Source organism: Rhodnius prolixus, unplaced genomic scaffold (genome assembly GCF_049639745.1).
Source record: "Rhodnius prolixus isolate KJV_2025 unplaced genomic scaffold, Rpr scaffold_2, whole genome shotgun sequence".
Taxonomy (NCBI): Eukaryota; Metazoa; Arthropoda; class Insecta; order Hemiptera; family Reduviidae; genus Rhodnius; species Rhodnius prolixus.
This window is the reverse complement of record NW_027411592.1, coordinates 1,499,034-1,520,438: the sequence shown is the minus strand read 5'-3', so window position 1 is coordinate 1,520,438 and position 21,405 is coordinate 1,499,034. Positions and strand designations below refer to the sequence as shown.

Here is a 21,405-nt window from a genome sequence, read left to right as displayed (position 1 = left end):
ATTTCTAATGTTCGGTAACAAATTGTATAAAGTGAATGAATCAATATGAAGAAAATTTGAGAATAATAGTGAGCAAAAGTCGGCCATGTGATGCTCAGATTTCGTGCATTTACTCATCTTTTTACTCAAAAATATGTGACTTAAATGGATTTTATTATAAACATGTTTCAGAGTTCTTTAATAATGAATTAGGTTCATTAAGAGCATAAAGTTAAATGTGATTATCGGAATGTGTGTGTGTGGCTTTACTATCTATGGATCAATCAATCAAACCACGAGCCCCATAGTTGAATAGAACACTCAGGGCTGAGTTATATGACAGGATTTCATGAAACAGGTGGTTGTTGTCATGGTCGGACAACTTACGTCACGCATGGCTAACTGTAAACCAAGCCATCGCTTGCAGTCAGTACAAACTTCACCAACAGAACGCCCCTTTTAGTCTTAGTGTTAGTTCTCTTTTGTCTTAGTCTTATACTTTAATCGATCTCTTTTATACAAGTGAATCTAATTTTTATTGTAATTTCGATTTTTCTTAAGTGTACTCTTATAATAATGTTTGTGAAAGCTTATAGAAGATATTGGCTTTGGACACCAAGTTGTATTGAAAAATGGTGAGTAACTGTTTTCCTTATAGGTTAGGTGACATTTTTTTGGGCTTACTGTATTACTTCTTTTTAAATATCTAAGAAATGAAGTTGAAAATTTTGATTTTAATGTCATTCAACTAATAAACCTTAATTCAGAGCATAGTTCGATTTTTCTTTTTTAAGCCACTAAACTACCATATTATGAAATCACAGTCAAATCATGTACCAGTTAGTTACGAAAATATTGCTCTGACATTTGATTTTAAACCACGCCTTGTTCTAAATAACTTTTTCTTTTTTTTTGTAATGATTTCTAAAAAGTAGAATTCCCGCTTTTACAATTTTAGCGTCACAATATTGTCAAATACCAATTCATGGAATTTATACAAGTTACCCTTTTTTATCTTAGTTAAAACCAATTTTATTTTTATTTACAGATGAATTGTACTGAAGAATTTGAAATTGTGCAAGTGTGAAGGTATGTTAGTGTTTTATTTAATTTATTGATATTTTTTTTATTACAAAAACGAATATAAACAATTACTTTTAAAAGAAAACTTTAAAGTATTCTGTTGGCCCAAGCTTTGATGCTGTTATTTCATTTGAAATCTATAACTAAATTTGTATTTAAAAAAATCTCCACTAACATTGAATTTTTTACTTTCTCTTTACTGGAGCAAGACGAAGTGTTGCAATCGCGTCAAATGTTCAAAAATTTTCACCCGAAATAGTTTAGAAGTCACCTGAGTTCAAAAACTATTCCTTTTTCTTACTCCGCTAAGTTAGAGTGGGAAATCTAATTGACTACATTATCGATTTTGAGTTTTCAACCGGAAATATCCGTTTCGAGGCTCCTTGATTAACTCTCTTTCTCCTTCCGGCTATTGTTTGTGTCTGTGTAAAACTTAAATTCAATAAATCGCGAGAAATTTCAAATTCATATTTTGGTTGAGAAATGACAAAGGATTGGCAAAAAATAAGGAGTTCAGGTGGTTAGCGAATACCTGGATATTATCGCGGAGATAGCGCTGGTTCGAATCCAGCTGCTGGACCTTAGATTTTTGTCTTCCTTGGAGTTTCTTTGTAGTTCACTGCCCCGGTGATGGACACTGCCGTCTATGTAACTGCACTGTCTAGTGAAACTTTCAAACTAGAGAAAGAGAAATTCCTGTGAGTGTGAACTATTCTGTGCAGATGATTATCTCAGAAACCGCAAGTTCAAGGGTTATGTTGTATTGTATAGGTAGTAATATTCTGTGAAATTACATTTTAGAGGAACGTTTATCCCTGGATAGCCCTAAAACGAATTTACCAATGAAAAAGTTGCCAAGAAAACAATTTTTGAAAGGGAACTTTAGGTCAGAAGAAGGGCAAAAAAGGGCGCTAAGCTACTAAACGCGAAAAAGACTCCTTAGTATACTTCCTTCAAATACAAACATGAATAGAAGAGAATTTTCTATGCAACGACTCAAATAAAATCGAAATTATCCTAAGTGATACCTTAAATAAACGATTAAACTTAGAAAATTACTTCTCGAGCAAGCGATTTGACGATCTCTGAGTTTATTAGTACTTTATCGACCCTCCAGAAATGGTTAATTGAATTTAACATCGTCAGCAGTTTTTTTTGAAAATATATTTATAAGGAGCTAAAAAAGTTAGTTTGTCGCGGATAGGTATTGTTTGCAACTTCAAATATTTAGAAACAGGATTTATAAATGCCAACGTCTCCACAAAAAATGATGTCATTCTCAAGGTTGGACATGGAAATGATTCTTCTTAAAAAAATATTGCAAATAAACATTTGTCTACATTGCCAGTTTTCTTTAAATTAACTTTAGTTTTCTAGTTTTAAAAGAAAAGATATGAGGTAATACCTTTAGAAGTTTATTAAGGGAAGGTCGTGCGAGTGTATAGGACCTTCACCAAGTTACGGCCTCTGACACAGTCATCCTGAATAGCAGCAATGATATCCGGCTTGCAGATCCTAATCAACACGTGCAACACATTCTATTTGTAATGTGAATAATAAAAATATATTCGGAATTGCTCGAGCTACTGGTGTAGCCTATAGCTTTGCCGGAAGTCGCTTGTTTTTATGTTTAATTAATGTGAGAATTTCACGCCGATATGCAACAATGTATGTTATGCCTGTCATACATTCCAGTACCAATATCAAACTAGATTGTAAAGTCTCCTAGCAACTAGGCTGTCTTTAAAAACCTTAGCCAACCATCTTCAGTAGCTAAATTTTCTCAATAAACAATTTTATAAATATAGTGAAAGGAAGTGTAAGAAGATAAATAGAAGACGTTAATTTTATTTTCTCGATGATAAATTGGAAAAATTGGAGGACGCTTTTAAATTGTGAGAAATCCAAGCAGAATCGCAAACAGTGCCCAGACTCGTTCAAATAATCAAATTTCAGATTTAAATCTTCCAGATGAAAACGACTCACACGACTGTCTTTGACCACAATTATTCCAATTATCATTTTCTCTTACAACCTATTGTACAATTTTAGACTAATGATGAATTTTACGTGGTTAGTTGTCTGTGTACCGAATCGGCTAATCATGAATTGCGAAGCGGGAAGCAAAAACACTCAACTGTTGTCAAATTCGGAATTATACTTACAAAATTTATATGACGCTCTAAAACACCCGAAAATAATATGATTCGGAAAATGATCCCAAATAAAAGTGATGGTTTGTTGCATGAACAATTAGAATTCTTAGTTTAATCAATAATATTGGTGAGATTTTCTTAAAATAGGTAAACCGAAAAAACTCAGAAACCTAATCTGTTAAGTCGTTCATCCGGTTTACCGAATTCCTTTGATGCTAACCGACATTTTATAGAAAGCCTACTCTACGTATCTTGTTGTGAAGTGGCGCCACAGAAAGCTGTTTACTGCTTTTAAAGTTGGCTTGGGAAAACATTTCAGACAGAAATGGTAGCCATTTATGTTGATAAATGAACATTAGAAAGCACATCGTTAGAGTAAATCTTCGAGAAACGCGCCTCATTAAAGTAGCATCTCGGGTTCACTGATATCCGTCCAAATTTTACTAAATAAAGTGTCACTTGGCTACAAAAATAGATTTTCCGGATTTTTTTCTTTTTGTGATATTTGTTAAAACACCCCCCCCCCCCACACACACACACATAATACGACGCACGAGCGAGCGAAGCGAGGCGAGTGCAAGTGCAAATTGCCGAGTGTGAGGAAAATACTTTACACTCGAGTTAAATATTATATTTTTTCTGCAACCATTAGGGTTATTAACTAAAAAAAAAAAAAAACCAAACAGGAATCACTAGAATCTATTTTAAATTTCTATAAGGTAACACTATAACCTTTTTAACTGTTATAATTAAAAAAATATTTAATTATTTATTAAAATATTATTTTTATTTCTATATTCCTTTCAATTTTTATTTTACTTTTTTAATATTCGTTTTTTAATTATTTAGTTACGTTAATTAAGCTTATTAAAGTTTTACAGAAAATATTTAATAACAATACTTCTTGTATCATGGAAGCACAATAAAGTTTTTTCACTCACTAGTAAGGAAAGTGACATTAATGTCACTAGTGAGGTAAAGTTAGGCATTACACAGCTGATTTTAATTGAGTAATGAAAACATTCCTACATGGTTGCAGAAAAATAATAAATTTATACACCTAAACCCATTATGTTGTAACCTTAACCTAACCGGCCGAACATTTCAACAATTATTAAAATGCAACATTACAGATCGTCTATAGCTTTCTACACGATGGAATTGATCTGAATGCCAACATCATTAGTTTAATGACTTTAATATTAATCTTAAAAGGACATTAGGGTAAATTTGTCTCGGATTTCTTTAAAGTTAGCCAACGAAAGTTCTGACGTCACTGCTGGTTAAACTTGATTAAGGGAACGTGAAAGAGGTGGAATTTCAGGTCTACCAACTTCTTAACTTAGACGAAAAAGCTATCCTAGTAAGTCATTTAATTTAGAGCATTGGGCTTAAGCTTTAGAAGTGTAAAAAACAAAGATTGTTAACTTATTTTGTAATTTAATTTTTTACAAATTATTTTTTTGTATTGGTTTTTATTGTATTTACATTAAATTGTTTGCAAAACGCCCATATTTTTACTAATGGAATATTTTTTTAAAATTGAATAAGTTTTAAGCAAGTTATCTTGCTTCTTCTCTGTTTCCCTATGGTCGAAACTGTGCCAATTAATTAAAAAGAATAATACATAATAAGTGGCTAAACTTACAAAAGTATTTTGTACTAAACCGGACAGTATAACAAAGAATTTTGAATTGTTTACAGTTTGCTAATTTGTTTCTTTTTCTCAACTACGAAAGTTCTTATTCTTTGAAGGTTCTTATTGGGGGGAGATTTCAACCGGAAATGAACATGTATATATGTCCGTCTTCTTTTTATTCTTGACATCTATAATAAGTTAATTGAGGCTGTATTAGAAAAGAAAAAAATCTACTTATAAAAAAGCCATGAGTAGTCTCTCGCTAATTAACACATAACGTGAAAGTATTCCATTATAATGGAGTCCATCGGAGTCCAAGGCCTTTGTGAGAATCTCCTACCTTCCATTGTTAGTAGAAATATGTACACTGCCACGCCTGCACTCAGCGAGATGTATGTCATAAGCCGGAAATATCTGCAGGCCCACCGCATTTCAAAGAAAAAAAACTTTGCAAGGTTGTTTTCTTCTTTCTTTTTTTTGGTTTTGTTCCAAGGTGGTAGATCCGTAAACTGTACTGTAGAAGTGGGACGCAAAAAGTTTGAAGACTATTAGAGCCGTACTCCGTAAAAAATCTCGTCTGGCTGCTCAGACTTCACTCTCTCGCTACAATTATTTGAGCCTACCCCGTCGCTCCTCAGAACTGCTCTCAACCTAATTCTCCTGCAAATGTATCTAAATTAGGAGAAAACTGTAGGAGCTATTATCAGATAATCTCAAAAAGGGAAAATTCATTCATTCACAGAAAACAAATATAGTTCTAGTTCAAGAATTTTTGTCAAAACACGAAATTATTGCAAGATATTTAGTTTCTTTTAAAAATATTTAAGTGATAAGATCATACAGAGTAGAGAATCACTAAGTAAAAGGAATCTCCAATCACCATCCTCTGTCCCGTTACTACAAAACTAGCCCACAAAAGAATTTCCTGATGACAATAAAATATAGATCTTACACGAGTACGAGAAGATTGTTACTTAAAAAACACGGAAATTGTAACCTAAAATATGAATTACATTTCTACACAGCCTATGCTGAAATTAATTGTATACTACATTTTTCTTTTAAGTGAAAGTATGTGAGAATGAATGCGGAAGTAGCAAAAATATGTATTTAATTTGGTCAGCCATTAAAATTACTGTAATGATGAATTACCATGGAGGTTATGCGTGTCTTTAGAGGTTATACAAATAGTCTGAAGTTTTAACTGGTTACTCAGGTACAGGTTATACAACTGTAATGCATAAATAAACAAAAGTTTTTTTTTTTTTATTTTTATTTTTTGGCATTGGCTTCCGCCATACAGCCAGCATCGTCTAGGTGCTTATCACTAGAATATCACTAAACAAAAGTTATAAACTTTGTTAATTTTACATTACTAACTTAAAATACTTCATTTTTTCCTTGGAAATAATCTATTATGAAATTCACTTACTGAGTGTTAAAACTTGAAATTGACAATAAGATATAATACATGGTTAAATTTAGGAGGGTTTCCATTTGCTTCAAATTTCAAAACTTCATATCTCTCTTGCTATTGCTTAGAATTTAATGGATACTTTACTAAACTGTAGAGAAAACATAGCTCTATAGCTGTTATAAATAGTAATGTTTTAGTGATAATAGTTACCGAGATATTGAAGGTTAAATTTAGGATGGTTTACATTGGCCTCAAATTTCAAACCTTTATATTTCTCTTCATATAATTCATATTTGAATGAAATCTTTACTGAATTGTAGAGAAAAGTTAGCTCTATAACTGATATAAATAGCAATGTTTTAGTGATAATAGTTATTGAGATATTGAAGGTTAAATTTAGGATGGTTTACATTGGCCTCAAATTTCAAACCTTTATATTTCTCTTCTCATTGTTTAGATTTAATCTATAGAGCGCAGTTATGTAACTTTGCAAAATAGACAAAAAGGTAAATCTATCAAATTGTTCAAAAATCTCTCTTAACAAAAAGTTACAGCTCATAAAGTTAAATTTAAAGGGTGATTTAATGCCAAAAGGTACACAAATCAGCAAGTACCAAACATTTCATTAATTCTTCATTGATATCATTTAAATAATTTTACTGCATTAACTTTTCATTCAAAAAATATAAAAAATTTATTAGATGTCACAGACCCTTATTCTGGCCATTTCTTTCATAATATTTTTTTGTTATTAGTATGATAAAAGGTACATTACAGCTACATAAATAAATAGGCGCTATATTTTAGCTCTATTCTAAATTATTCTTATTGATCTCTATTATGTCTTTTATTCTGAGTAATTTAATCACTATGCCTATTAAAATAGAAAAAGACAATGTTTCAGTTAGTTACTGTTGGTAATTTGAATTACGGAGTTAAAACAATATTTGAATCTTCAATTCGTCGTAACAGATGTATTTGAGAGCGCAAATAACACACAGTTAATAACGAGTAAATTATCCAACAATAATTATTGATTTATTTAGTAAAATTACTCAAAATTAATGAAGTATTTTAATGAAATGTTAGGTAGTTGTGCTGATTTGTGTATACCTTGTAGCGTTTAATCAACCATTATACTTCACTTTATAAACTGTAAGTTTTTGTTAAAAAGAATATAGTGTAAGATGTAATTAATTGTAATGTAGATTTCGTGTAAGATATTCCATCTCTAATAACATTATATAGCTTAACTCACTTACATTTGTCTTCAGGTAAACTGAATAGTAGATGTTTAATTATAATTAGGTTTTAGGAACATCTAGAAAACTAAAAACACCACTGAGGTAACAACTCGCTTTCCATATTTTGTATTTCAATAACAAAAAAAAATATTTGTTTTTAGGAATGCCTGAAAACTGGGAGATGGAACAGAGGAGGTTCTCGATAGCTGGTGGAGATGAGAGGTTACCACCGCCTTCGAGAGGCATGGTGCCATCAACTTCCGAAGACTTGCACGCCTGGTCTATATACAGGTAACGGCTTAATAAAATAATTCTATAAGTGAGAATATTAATAACTTAGGGGTCTAAATCTTCAGCCGGACGTTGTAACTTCGTTCTGTATGGAGTTTTCTTTCAAAGAGGATTCCTACGATTTCTAGATAGATCCGCAATGATTGCTAGGAAAACAACGGTTTAAACCGTTGTTAGAGAGTGGGTTCCCTCTAAAGAGTCATTTCCCTAAAGATTTTCTATCTGGATATTCGTCTGTAGAATTTGAAATTCAGAGTTCCTGGCAAAATTTATAAGTTAGAAATTTTTAGAATTCTTGGATTTATTGGAAACAGCTCTAAGAAAATTAAAAAAAAAAATTATTTCGCTCTTCTTCATTTCTTTCACTAGATGTTGAGGTTGGAGCCTGACAGAGCTCCGTTAAGTGTTCCTGTCTTTATAAGAACTGTCAATTACTGGAAATTGCTACTTTCTCTACAAGAAGGCCGACTGCCAAAGCAATTTCCTTGGGTGACGGAGATCAGCATAATAAAGAAAAACAATTGGGTGATATTTGTATGATCCTGGGAGGAACTCCTAGGTGACCTTTATTTACTCCGTAAATTGGATGTTAATTATTTTGCTGGGAATAAAAGGAATATTTGTAGATCAGTTAAAAAAAAAAAACAATTCACTTGGTAGCAATATTAACCGAGCATTGAATTCAAATTTAGTTCCATCTATTGTAGACTTCAACCACTATTTGCCGTTCCGCCCTTAACATTACCAAGTGGAGAGTTGTAGTTGAGGCTTGCCGGCAATAACATATTGAAACTATTTATTAACCGTTCCGCCCTTACCTTAATGTTAGACCAAGATTGCCTGCCTTGTCAAAAACTTAATTGTTCATCCCCTTACATCGTTGGCTTTTATATTGTTCGACCAATTCTATTTTGCTAAACAAATTTCTGCGAAACTATTTTATACATGCTGATCATGAAACCAAATTAAAACATTTCCTAAATATTTGAAAGTGTTGCAAAATTAAATTCCTTATTATTGTTTCTCGTAGATTCAATGAATACATTTGAAACAGCTAAATCTTTATTTATGCTTAAAAGTTCGTAGATTTAGTTTAAAGTTTCTGCTTTTAGACTGTGTCATTAAAAATATATCACCTCAATTTGTGCTTAAATTGTTTTATTTTATTTTTTTAATAAGTGTGCCTTTTTATTTGAATTTTTGTATTTTGTATTTATTCACTTGACTTTGTATATCTATCTGTACCAGACTCACAATATTGTTTTCACAAGATTTTACTTGAACCATAATCTATAAGTCTGTGTCTAATGTGCCATTTCAGTGCTAGGTACTGTTTGTACCACCTGTGAAGCAGTGCTAGTATTCTAAATTTGCTAATTAGAATGCAGAATAGGTTCCTGATATCTGTGCTAGATCATGGGTCGTACAATCAAACAAAATTCGATAAAAGCGCCATATAAAACATCATGGGAGTTTTTCTAATTAAAGTCTTGCCCCTTGGACTGTGGCTACATGTCTACGGCAGTCCGCTGTAGCCAGAGTCTTCTTACTCCACAAAAGGAATGTCATGTACACAGTACAGCTGTCAAATAATAGTTCACCAACTTGATGCAGTAGTCTCTTGCCAAGATAGAAACTATGTTTACGGTACTTCTAGCATTCGTTCTTTGTTCCCCTTTCTCTCCGCACTTTGTCACTTTCAGGAATCTGTTGCCGTTTATGTCTCTGTACAGGTTAGTTTATCTGATTGCCTTCATCCGATCTACTTGAGTGCATCGCTATGCTAACTATCGATAGTGACTAATTCTTTCGATAACCACCGAAATAATGTTCGTTTGTTTTTTTTTTATTAATCTAAAACATTTTAAAATATTGTGATTTTAATCAAAAACTTTTTTTTATATATAATAATTATGAATTTATTAGTTGAGCTGAAGTTACCTTGGTGATGGTCAGGTAGTGTTGCATTTGAAACGAAGATAGATTATTACCAATTTCTGGCACAACTTTTTATATATATTTTTTTGGGACTAGGGCTTATGCTTTTTTTTTTTTACATTTTTGTATTTTTTTAACATTTCTAACTGTTAGGTACTGTTTTTCTCTAAAACAGCGGTTCCCAACCTGGGGTACGCGAAAGATTGTTTAGGGGTACGCAAAAAAGAAGTTATTATGGCGGAAGATATAAAAATTATACAGATATATTATTAATGAGAAAAAAATTATATAATAAATGATTCCTGCAACTTAATTACAAAATTATTATAATAAAACTGAATAACATATAAATTGACAAGAATTAAGTACTCATTCGATACTGCAGTATTTTTTCGATACAAATATAATATCGAATGATTCGATACCGATATTCAGATTGTTTTGCTGTTAATTTAAAGTTACAATACGTAAAATCAAGAATACGATTATTTATTTTTTGTATTTATATATATATAGGTATATATGTTAGGGGTACACACTAAGGCTGGAAACATAGTGGAGCGGCGAGCAAAGCGGCGCTGATAGCGAAGAGCGAAGCGGCGAAATCAAACACAAGTAAACATATGGGACCGCGCATAGTGGCGAGCAAAGCGAAGATAGAGCAACTCTATCTATTTCTAGTTTTTGTTTTTGCCGCTTCGCTCTTCGCTATCAGCGCCGCTTTGCTCGCCGTTCCACTATGTTTCCAGCCTTAGGAAACAATCAGGTAAAGGGGTACACTAATGAAAAAAGATTGGAAACCGCTGCTCTAAAAGAAAACAGTTATAACTGAAATTTGCAATAATTCAATGGATCGCTGATTCATTCACCAAAAACTGTGAATAAAAATTTACATTAATTTATCTATTTTGGAATCTGGGGTTTAACCCCTAACTCCCTTATATGCTTAATTTCTCATACACAGGTGCAGTATATATTAGATTTTTATGTTTATTTATTTTTCAAATAGAAATTCTTGTGCATGCCAAAAAGTTGCAAATCCATTAAAAGACGTGAATGCAATACTGCTGCAAAGTCAAGTGAATTTATGAAGTTTTTGTGCGAATTTTAAAAGCGACTAGATAAATTATCTTTTCACTAATTGTAGTAAAAGAAATTCTTAGACATCAGACTGTCCTCACTCAGCACTTATGGCCACTATTATTGTATCTCTAATGTACAATATTATGTTTTGATTTACAGGCAAAATCTGAATTCAGATTTCACGGATTCAGCGCTGGGTAGTTCTGAAAAATCTCCATTACCCTATGGAAACTTTCAGCTGAGAGAGTCCACAGTGCAGTCTATATTAAATCATCCCAGATATGGACCAAAGTATGTTGGTTATATTGTTTTTAATAAGAAGGTTAAAGTGAGGAAGTATTCGATGTAGACAATGAATGGTGATTTTCTTTTTTACTGAATAACCGTTACAATATTATAATATAAAAAAAACGTTCTTTATTTTACCACAATAACCGTGTGGCCTTGACACGATTAGCTGTCCGCAAACAAGTTCAATTGAATTTTTTTAATTCAAGTCCACTGTGAGTTGGTTTTGTTTGCGTTTGAATAGTGTGCGAGAGAATTTCGCTACAAATAGATAATGCTAGTTGCTAAAGCTGCACTTCTGCTTGCTCCATACTGTAAGTAGAATTTCACTTGCCTGTCACAATGGACTGCTGTTGCAGTATCAGTTCGCATCATCAGAAAGCTATTATTACGTAAGTTTACAATATTTCCTTTATTTTTCCACCCATTATGTCCTACAAAAAACTTCTATTTTAACTCTCCGTCTTCATTGAAAACCGTTTTAATTATTTAGCCTCGCTTAAGATTTTTAAATCGGAGTGTTCCTTGTGTGATGTTCAGGCAGTGATGACGTTTTGTCATTTATGCTACAAGTGATGTATCGCATCCAATCGCATTTCCTGATATGGTATAATATCTTTAATTTTACTCGTTTCATTGCTAAAGTTATAAATGGAAAACTGACCAGTAAGACCTATTTTTAATCATTCAGACTATCATGGGAAGGTGCCCTTACCACATATTCAAGAGCGGGAAGAGATAACCAATTTCCTGATGCCAACGTACTTCTCTTAACAACCTCTAAGACGCTCCAAGATCGGTACCCTCACAATATTTGGAATGGTTCCAGGAGGTTATATTGTTTCAACATCTAATATTCTACTGGGAATTTCCAAGAGGAACGGAGAACCGGTGGAACCAACGCTTCCTTCCTCTCAAATGAATCCTTCAGATACTGTTAGGTACTTACCCTTAACCGCAAGAGAGATTCAGGATTTCTTCCATCCTTCTACTTTTCAGTTGGACTGGAGCAGTTGCCCGAGAACACCGCTGGTGATGGAGATCAGATTTGGCTTTGGCTCGTGGCGTTTCTTTGTTCCCATATTTTCATAATTTCCTTCGCAACATAGCGCTCACCGCTAATAGAATGCTACTCTATGGAGAGCTATAGTGTGTGACCAGTTGTTTGACAGTGGGAGGTGCCGAAAGTCTTGCTGGAACACTCAAGTCAGCAACCTATTGATTAATAATCTCCCTTGGTACTCTTCGCGGATGTTTTCACACATTAAAAATTGTTTATTTACTGCTGATCTCTAGATCGATGCTATCTGCTGAAAGTTCAATTTTTTTGTTTTTGCACAGGTCACCTTTAGGAGCGAATATGTATGCGTATCTGAAGTTTGGATTGCCAAGAGTGTTCCCACCAAACCAAGGACGTGGCACTTCCAGTGGTTACAATTCATCCGAGGAAGGCGGTGTTCAAAAGAAAAATCTACGAAGTAGAAGTGAAGCAGATTTCACTAATCTTCACTATCACCATCCGGTACGAGAAACATGGTTATTATTTGTGGCATTTTCATGAAGTTTGTTTAAAATGAAATTGCTACAAATTCATTGCATTTTAAAGCACCAGGTGCCTCTTTTAGGTTTTACGTTTTCCGTTCTTATCTTTTTTTTTTTTTTTTTTACATATGGACAATAAGAAATTAAATTTTTGGAAAATACAGAAAATTCAAAAAACTGCACGCCATAATATTTGGTGTTGCATTTTATTAAGTAACTAGGTAGGTGTTAGATAAAATGGAAATTTTCATATTCTGCAGTAACATATTCAAGAAATTATGTCACTTACATCCTTTTTTTTTAAAAAAAAATACATTAATGCGGAAGACATTGAAGAAAAAAAAGCAATTATCATGCCCAAAATGTGAGGAGGAAGCAATTTCCAATTTCCAAAAAGAGGTTTAAGATCGACGTGGCTCCCAGTGTACTGGCAAGTCGCATGATCATTATTACGGTTTCCATGATTGTCAGCATTCATTGATTAATATTGTTTTGGACCCCTCAAATATTACACGAGAAGAAGAGAGGAAATTCTATTTGTTGGGATTTTATGAAACTTTATCAATTTAGGAACTTTCTAAAGCACCACTGTACTGTCGGAAAAGCTCTGCAATAATTCTATCTGTTGATATTGATTGGTGCAGGTTTCCACACTTGGTGCTAGCGGTGGCAAGAGTCTCTCACAAGCAGATCTCCTGTCAACGGAAACTCTGATCAGGCAAGCTGCAGCTAGTCAACGTAGATCGTTGCACGACCTCCGACATACCGACTATTTGCACGACATGATGTTACCCGGTAGAGGAGCCGGCGATCCGATGCTGCCACATCATCATCTAATGCCTCCACATCATCACCATCCGGCTGGCCCAGTCAGACACAGGGTCTCTCAGCAATCTCAGTTAGTAGCTACAAGTCGCAAATATTTCGATTTTTTTTACCCGAATGGGTCTGTCTTTTCTTGGTTTAATTCAAAACCAGTGAAACCAGGCAGTATACATTTTACAGTCAGTGGGTGTCCCTAATATCGTAATTGTTACCCCCATATTAGTACCAAACCTTCAAAAATATTGAAATTAATATTTTATTTGTTTTGTTTTCAGAAGACTTCGCAGGACATCCGCAGGAGTTGCTCCAGCCAGTGGTATTACATCTCCAGAACCTTTTTCATTTTCAATGTTGCATCCTCAACAGTATACAGGATTGTATCCCCATTTACAGGTAATCAGTTTTTTCTAGACATTTATTTTCTTTTAAACCATCATCAAAACTTAGAATTTAAACTTTGTTAAAGATTCTTTAAAATGACGTATTAAAATTATGTACGAATTCGTAATAGAAGTATTCATTGTACGACCACTAATTCAATTCCAGACGTGCTCCTGGTTGAGGTTAAATACCTGGCTATTGTTAATAAAAAGATCTATCTTTCGCTTGAATCAGTGATTGTTAAAGAAATTAGGATATCTACACTAATTAATCCGTATTGTCCTCAATATATATTGAGTCCCCTTACCTGAGCTTGCAATGAAAATACTTTTGTCATATCAAAGGTGGTACTACCACCGATGACTGAGTATTGAATTGAACCCATTTTATGCCATTTTTATGGTCAAACTGTAAGATTCGTTAAGCTGTAAGTGGTGGTTTTTTTCTTACAACAACACATAATGGCGTCCGTTTTTCAACCCTGTCGATAATGAAAATACAGCCAAAGATTTTAGCTTCTTTAATTCGGTGACTGCCCTTTTGCACCTTGCAAAAAAATTAATATAATAATAACAACAAAAGTTGGTAGTCTTCCTGCATTGGATTCTCGCTTAGTGATCCCGGATTTCAGTCTAGTCTATCCTTAGATTTTTATCTTGCTAGGAACCTCTTATACTACACTGTTCGATGATCAACTGGGTTTTCTGTATTAAGAGGACTCTGTCAGCAAAATGACAGTGCACTGAAAAAAACACTCCATGCTCCAACGAATTCAGAAGAAGTAACATATATTTTTTATACAATTGAACTCTTTATTTGTTGAAGGTAAGAAACATGAACATTCGGAACAAGAAAGGAGAACCGGTGGTGAACAATCTCTCCATGGAAGTCAAGGCAGGAGAAATATTGTCCATAATGGCCACAAATAGTAAGTGAGATTCGATATCAATTTATTATTATTAATTCATAGTTATTCACAGAAATAGTCTTTTGTTTTTGTTTTTGCAGGTTGTACAGGAACCAGCTTGTTGGAAGCACTCTCAGGTCGTCTTCCATATACCGGCCAAGTGTCCATAAATGGGCTGTCCGTATCGCCAAAAGATCTAAGATCTAGAACGGCCGTAGTACATAAGGATGCTGTACTGCCTAGAGACCTTCAAGTACATAGTTGTATGAGGTATTATGCGAGATTACGGAGAGCACCCGGATCTAGGGGCAAACTACCAATGGATGATCAGGTCAGATGATTTTTTTTTTTGTGCATCGATAACTTGACCTTTAGCCTAGATCTATTGTAGATGATGATGTTATTTGCTTTTCTGAGATTGGTTTCAGGATGTAGGTAGGATTAAATGTGTTGCTAAAATCGAGTTTGAAGAGAATTCTCCAATCGGAAGTACTTAGTTAGTTGCTTGTTTTTACTTTCTCAAAAATAGCGCCTGGGATTTTATTACCAACACTTAGATTTGTAGTTTTAACTTTTAGAATTTTTCTATTAAAAAAAATAAATGGGTTTCATGGCGGTTCTAGGAGAGAGGTTAGAATAGATATCTCTGTAAAGTTAAATTTCAGCTAATATACGGTTTTACGAACTGTGTAAAACAATTTAACATGACCCCGATGTTCGTAATTTGAAGAAAATTTCTGTTGGAAGGTTTGAGAAATATTGGTAAGTTTGCGAGAATTTTTTTACAGTTAGCATTTGTGCTGAAGAACTAGGGCATTTAAAGAATTTGGGGCGAGCCTGATTCCAGGTTTTCATAGAAATCTTTAACTGTGTTTTTACGAAAACTGTCCAAAAATAACAGAAACCTCATTGTAGATTCACACTTTCCATTTTTTCCAAATTGATTTTCCAAAATCTGCTGAGAGAAAAAGTTTCAGCCTTCTTTGGATCGTCTCTCAGCGACTTGTGGGGCAGGTTCCAAAAAGAAATATTGTTAAATAATAAAGGAAAACATTTACGATTTTTTTAGGTATCCATAGTAACAGAAGAATTAGGCCTCAGCCCGGTACTGGCTACTAGAATCTCCGAATTGACACAGTCAGAATATTGTCGCCTGTTGGTTGCCCTGCAGTTACTGTCAGATCCACAAATTCTACTAATCGATGATGTCACCCAACCAATGGACATATTCGATACATTTTTCTTAGTGGAATTCCTCAGATATTGGGGTGTAGGCGCTACAGGTATGTGTGTTTCATAGTTTTTTTTTGTGTAATTATTGAATTTGCGCTCGAACTTTAAAAGATAAAAATAAATAATTTCAAAATAAATTTATTTACATTTAAAAAAAAAAACACGCAGGCGGTGTTGCTGGTCGTATAGTAGTTATGTGCTTACAACCCCCAACCTATGAAATACTTACCATGGTTTCAAGACTGTTGATGCTCTCTGGCGGGGACACAATGTACCACGGTCCGTCAATGTCTCTGCAACATTATTTCATGCCTGCGCACTACCCTTGCCCAGCTTACAAAAATCCTGCTGATTATTATCGTAAGTACTCATTTATGTGCTAAGAAAGTGCACAATATTTCTTAAGTTTTATTATTAATTTGATACTTCATTGAAATTTACTTGATTATTGTTGAGAGTTGGCTCCAACACTCACTAGTAAACATAGATCTCATATAAAGTATAAATGTTGAAACATCACTTACACTTTAAATAGAAAATAAATTAGTTACAGAAGAAAAAATCAAAATGAGAGATGAAATTGTTTATTATTCAAAACAAATTAAAAAAAAAATGGAAATATAAATCTTATTACCCATCACATGGCTCCTAAATTTAGGCTGTTGATAATAAGTAGACATTGTTAAGCTGTTGAAAAGGTGTAATTTCCACAAGATGAGCAGTTATATAGCCATCGTTACTGTTGTTTTAATTATTTAATTCCCACCTCCCTTTATCTTTCAATCAAAATGTATCTTTAGATTAATATTTGATTTAATTTGAATGACCTGTACAGTGGATCTGGTAACTCTGGACGATCTAAGTGCCGAAGCAATGTTAGAGTCCAGCCAGAGGGTAGACCAGCTGGGCAGTCTCTACAGAAGAAGGCAGGCTCTACTCTCAGAGACAAGTTCTTACACTTTACCAAACCCTTTTAAAACACCGCCATTCTATAAAGTAGCTTTCACACTTCTTTTGTAAGTATTATAAAATGTTTATTAAGTATATTTTTTTTTAAATTTTAAATACAATTATTCAATAATAGTAATAAAAATCATTCCTATTTCTACAGCTTGTTATTTTTTATCTACTAATGTGGCGCAACAATCCGTATTTTCTTTTGCGATCTTGTCATATTTCCTGTTTCATCGGAAGTATCTGTTTTCAGCTCTCCTAATTTCAAAACAGGGGTTTTTTATCAAATTGGTTTTCTGTCTTACTGTGGAGTGTGGGGTCAGTATAATTTAAAAGGAAAATTTTATATGAAGCCTAGGTGCACCACCATTGGACTCCACAATAAGGTTTTGGACAAAACAATCGGCTATCAAAAGTCCTATTATATACCGTATCGATGTTTCAATTTTATGAGATTTTCTTAGAAAAACAGCTGCTTAGATTTTATCTTGTAAAAGTAGTACGAGGCGGAAAACTTGAGTGAAGGTGTAATCACCAAATCAATCCGGGATCATGGATATCATAAACATGGATGCTACAATCGATAAAAGCACCGAAATAGTTGTTTTTTAATGAACTAATTAGTCTTCATGTTTACTTTTTCGATTATTCCAGTTCTAAACATTCCGTCTGTGTAACAGAGTCAAAGATCATTTCAATCACCAATTCAAGTATTTACAAGTTTCTTTACAAAAACAAAGTAAAAAAACCTTGTAATTTATGTCAGTTTATATCAAGTTCAGAATGTTTTTTTTTTCTTTTTTAAATTTAGTATCTTTATTTTCAGAAGGGACACTATATATTCACTTCCAGTCAGTTTTACCCGCTGGATCGCCAGAGTAGTAATTTCCGCAGTAACCTCTATAATAGTAGGAGCCATATTTTGGGATATCCCCTCTTCGGATCCTCATCTTACCAGGGAAGATAGGTGAATATTCTGTTATTTATTTTTAAATTAAAGAGAACGGTAAACAGTCTCATTTTAAAAATATTTTTTATTTTTTTTCTACGTTGACTTTGAATAAATGTCTATTCATTAAGTTAAAATAAACATAAATTAACTTTTTAACAGTCACAACTTGTCATTCTAGTCATATAATGTATTGTCATCTTGAATGTGAAGATGTTGTAGTGCCTTAAATTAAAAAAAATAGATGATAAAGGAAATTAATAGGATGACTCAGGTTATTAACCTAGGTGACTCAGTAATCGAGAGATGTAAAACAGAGATTAAAAAAAATCCTGATTTTTTTTTTTTTTAATTTGTCTTATATCTAACTGTTACTGCGGCCCATTTGGGGTCATACGGCATCGAAGTAGGGGATCGGCTAAGCGTCACCTAACTCACTGCGCCTCCAGGCATTACAGTCAAAAATACTTCGCAAAACTTCTTAACGCACCGTTCTATGTATCTAACCTCACACTATCCATAATGACCTCAAAATCCCTTTCATAACAGATCTTGCTAACACTCGTTTCTTCAAATTTCATTCCTCTGCAGCAGCTCATCCGAACCCTCTCATAGAACACCTATCTTCCTCCACATTACCAGGTAATCCTCTAAGGAGATTGAAGAGAATATGGCCTCGTGATCTTCTCTTATCGTGAGAGCAAAGCACGTTACTGGAGTAGCACCACTGGGTGATTTTCTTCTATTTCTTTTTTCTTTTACCATATTTGCTAGTTGCAACAACTGTTGCAGTGGTAAAGTACAATAAAAGATTAAAAAAAAAAATTCTTCTTGATGAGGTCTTCTTTAGAATTGCTGTGTCTGACCGCCGACTCCCCATTCCTAGAACAACTTCCCTAGTAAGTTGTTTCATCATTTCGGGAGTGCTGAGGATGATTGGTCTTACGGTTGAGCCAATTTGGGCTCAGTAGATCTAGTTGGTCCCACTATACAATATCCCGTTAAACTAAAATTAGGCATACTATGGTACCCTAAGTATGATCCATCTTTTCATTAATTTTATTTAACCACCCACATTTTTCATTTTATTTTATTTATGTATTTTATTCACTAGGATGTAAGCGCCATATTGTATCACCAGTATTTATGCGAAATAAATTATACTTTGCTGAAAAACTTTTAAATTTATCAACAATTTTTCAGGATGGGCTACCATTATACCATGCTGTCAGTAATGTCCTGGCCTATGATCTTACTACTAGGACTGTCCAAGACCCATGGGCACGTTAGGAGTACAACGGAAAGTGATATCAGACAGGGTCTTTATTCTAGATTATTGTACATTGTAACTTCGGTAAGTATATTGTAATTATCTACCTTTTCTCCCTTTTTAAACTTTTTGAAGGGTAATTTTGCTATTTTAAGAACTTTAGAAAATTAAATTTCTTAGAACTTCTCTTAGAATTAGTTAGATACAAATTTAGATCCCAGCCTACCTAGATAAAATAACCACGTTACTCTACTGTAGACTACCTTAGATGTGAAGCGTCTTACTATCATTTCACTTTAAGAATTCCTATTGTATTAAACAGTTCATTATTTACTCATTTGCAGTTAATATTTTCCGTTATACCATCTGCATTAACTTGGCTAGCATATCTAATTCCTGCATACTGTATGTCTGGACTGTACGAGCAAGGTTCTTTAGAAAATCTATTTATATATTTAGGTAAATTCTATCTTTATTATTACTATTGCAATATTGATTTATAATTTATTAAAAATATTTTTTATATTTCCAAATTTAGGTGAATCTGTAGTTACATTACTGTCGTTACAGTACATCTGTACGTTCTTTGGTTACTGCAGTCCTGGTAGATCAGTGGCCGCTTTATTGTATACAGCTTTTCACACCATTATATCCGCTTTTTCTGGATTTCCTGTCTATACAGCGGACATTCCTGTGTCACTATTAGTACAGTACACTCCACTAGCTCCCGTATATTCCAGTTTACTCTACAAAGACTATTCTCATGATGTACTCAAGAATATGAATTCTGCGTTAATCTGCAGAAATAGACATGTGAGTAAGAATTTATTTATTTATTTTGAATTTACTACAAGTAGTGAAGAAGGCATTGACATCGATCGACTTTTCGATTTTGCGTGTTCACTAAAAATGTCCGTTTTGAGGTGCTTTGAGTCAAGTTCAAGAACTTGAACTTAAAGGAAAGTTACGAAAATGTCAAATTTTTGATAACTGGAGTTTTTTACAGTGAAAAAAAAAATCCGTTTTGTTTAAATTAAAATAAGAGATCATTTTTAATTAAACGATCAATGTATGTAAATGGAACAACTTTGGAAACTACAACTTTTGATTTCGATGGGTTTATTCCATATAATTTCAACTCTCGCTTGAATCTTTACGTCGTTTTAAGTGAAGCTGTAGACGCTAATTCGCAAACTACGAATCAAACCGAATGTTTAACCTTCGTTCCCAGTCGAATTACTTTTGTATACAATGTAAGGTTATTTCTAGTAATAATTAAACTTTATTTGTTAAAGCTGCTTTGGATATTTGGAGGAGGTATTATTTACAATTTTCATGGTAAGACTTTGTTTTTTTTAAAAAATAAATTTATAATTTAAATGTTTTTTCTAAATATTTTAGGTACAGCGTCAGGACATCATCGTATCTCAGCCTTGTCCAGTTCCCAACGGTACTTACGCTCTAGAATACCACGGTATAACTTCATCGTTATATGGTATTTCTGTGCCAGCCATCTGGCTGGCGTCAGCTCTATTATTGACAATTTTCGTATTCTTATTATCACCATTGTTTCAGTCGCATAAAAAGCGGAAACGATAGTCTTAATTTAGTTTTATTAATTATTTTATTTATTGAAGTTTTTTTTTAATTATTAATTATTTCATTAACCATTGTACCTGAATATTTTATTTTTGACGTAAGTCGTTAAAAAAAAAATTGTAAATTTAATTAGAGGAATTTCTGAATTGTGACGTATATCGGAAATTGTAAAAATTTAACAATATATTTTCCTCATTATATTCTGCCGGAAATGGTGAGGAAAGTTATAGTAACTTTCCTTTCCATAAATAAAATGTTTATTAAGGCTATAATAGTAGACATTTTAAAAGTATAGTTAATCGTATGCCCATTTCGAACATAATATTAATACTTAAAGACTGAGAACCAGTAAAATATACATATATATATCAAATTGTTCAAAAATTAAGGAAAAGAATCTTTGTGGGCGAATAATAGGTTTTTTATAACTTTTAGAATAACTTTTTTTTTTGATTAGTCCAAAAATCCGTCCCAATTAATAAATTACGTCCAGAGAGCTGTGAAAATAATAACATTTTTGTACATTCCGTTTTTAAAAAATCTGGTTTTAAACATACACACGACTTAGATTTTAAATTTTGTATATCTGTACACAACACATACATTAAGGTTAGTTACGTTTATTTG

At 33.2% G+C, this 21,405-nt stretch overlaps 1 protein-coding gene across 2 annotated transcripts; it reads left to right on the top strand.

The window, feature by feature from the left end:
* The first annotated feature begins 473 nt into the window (after positions 1–473).
* Positions 474–20,914, top strand: LOC141448730 (ATP-binding cassette sub-family G member 5). Of its 2 annotated transcripts, XM_074117298.1 has the most exons (18): positions 474–614; positions 1,028–1,068; positions 7,680–7,809; positions 10,990–11,121; positions 12,460–12,640; positions 13,305–13,558; positions 13,761–13,878; positions 14,692–14,794; positions 14,875–15,104; positions 15,843–16,056; positions 16,175–16,366; positions 16,842–17,022; positions 17,787–17,927; positions 19,113–19,263; positions 19,524–19,638; positions 19,718–19,992; positions 20,475–20,496; positions 20,581–20,914. In XM_074117298.1, exons 3-18 carry the CDS (start codon positions 7,682–7,684, stop codon positions 20,760–20,762), a joined length of 2,619 nt encoding a protein of 872 aa, XP_073973399.1. In that variant the 5' UTR covers positions 474–614; positions 1,028–1,068; positions 7,680–7,681; the 3' UTR covers positions 20,763–20,914. The 2 variants fall into 2 exon arrangements, with proteins under 2 accessions (XP_073973399.1, XP_073973400.1); XM_074117299.1 differs by lacking the exon at positions 20,475–20,496.
* Positions 20,915–21,405: the final 491 nt, after the last annotated feature.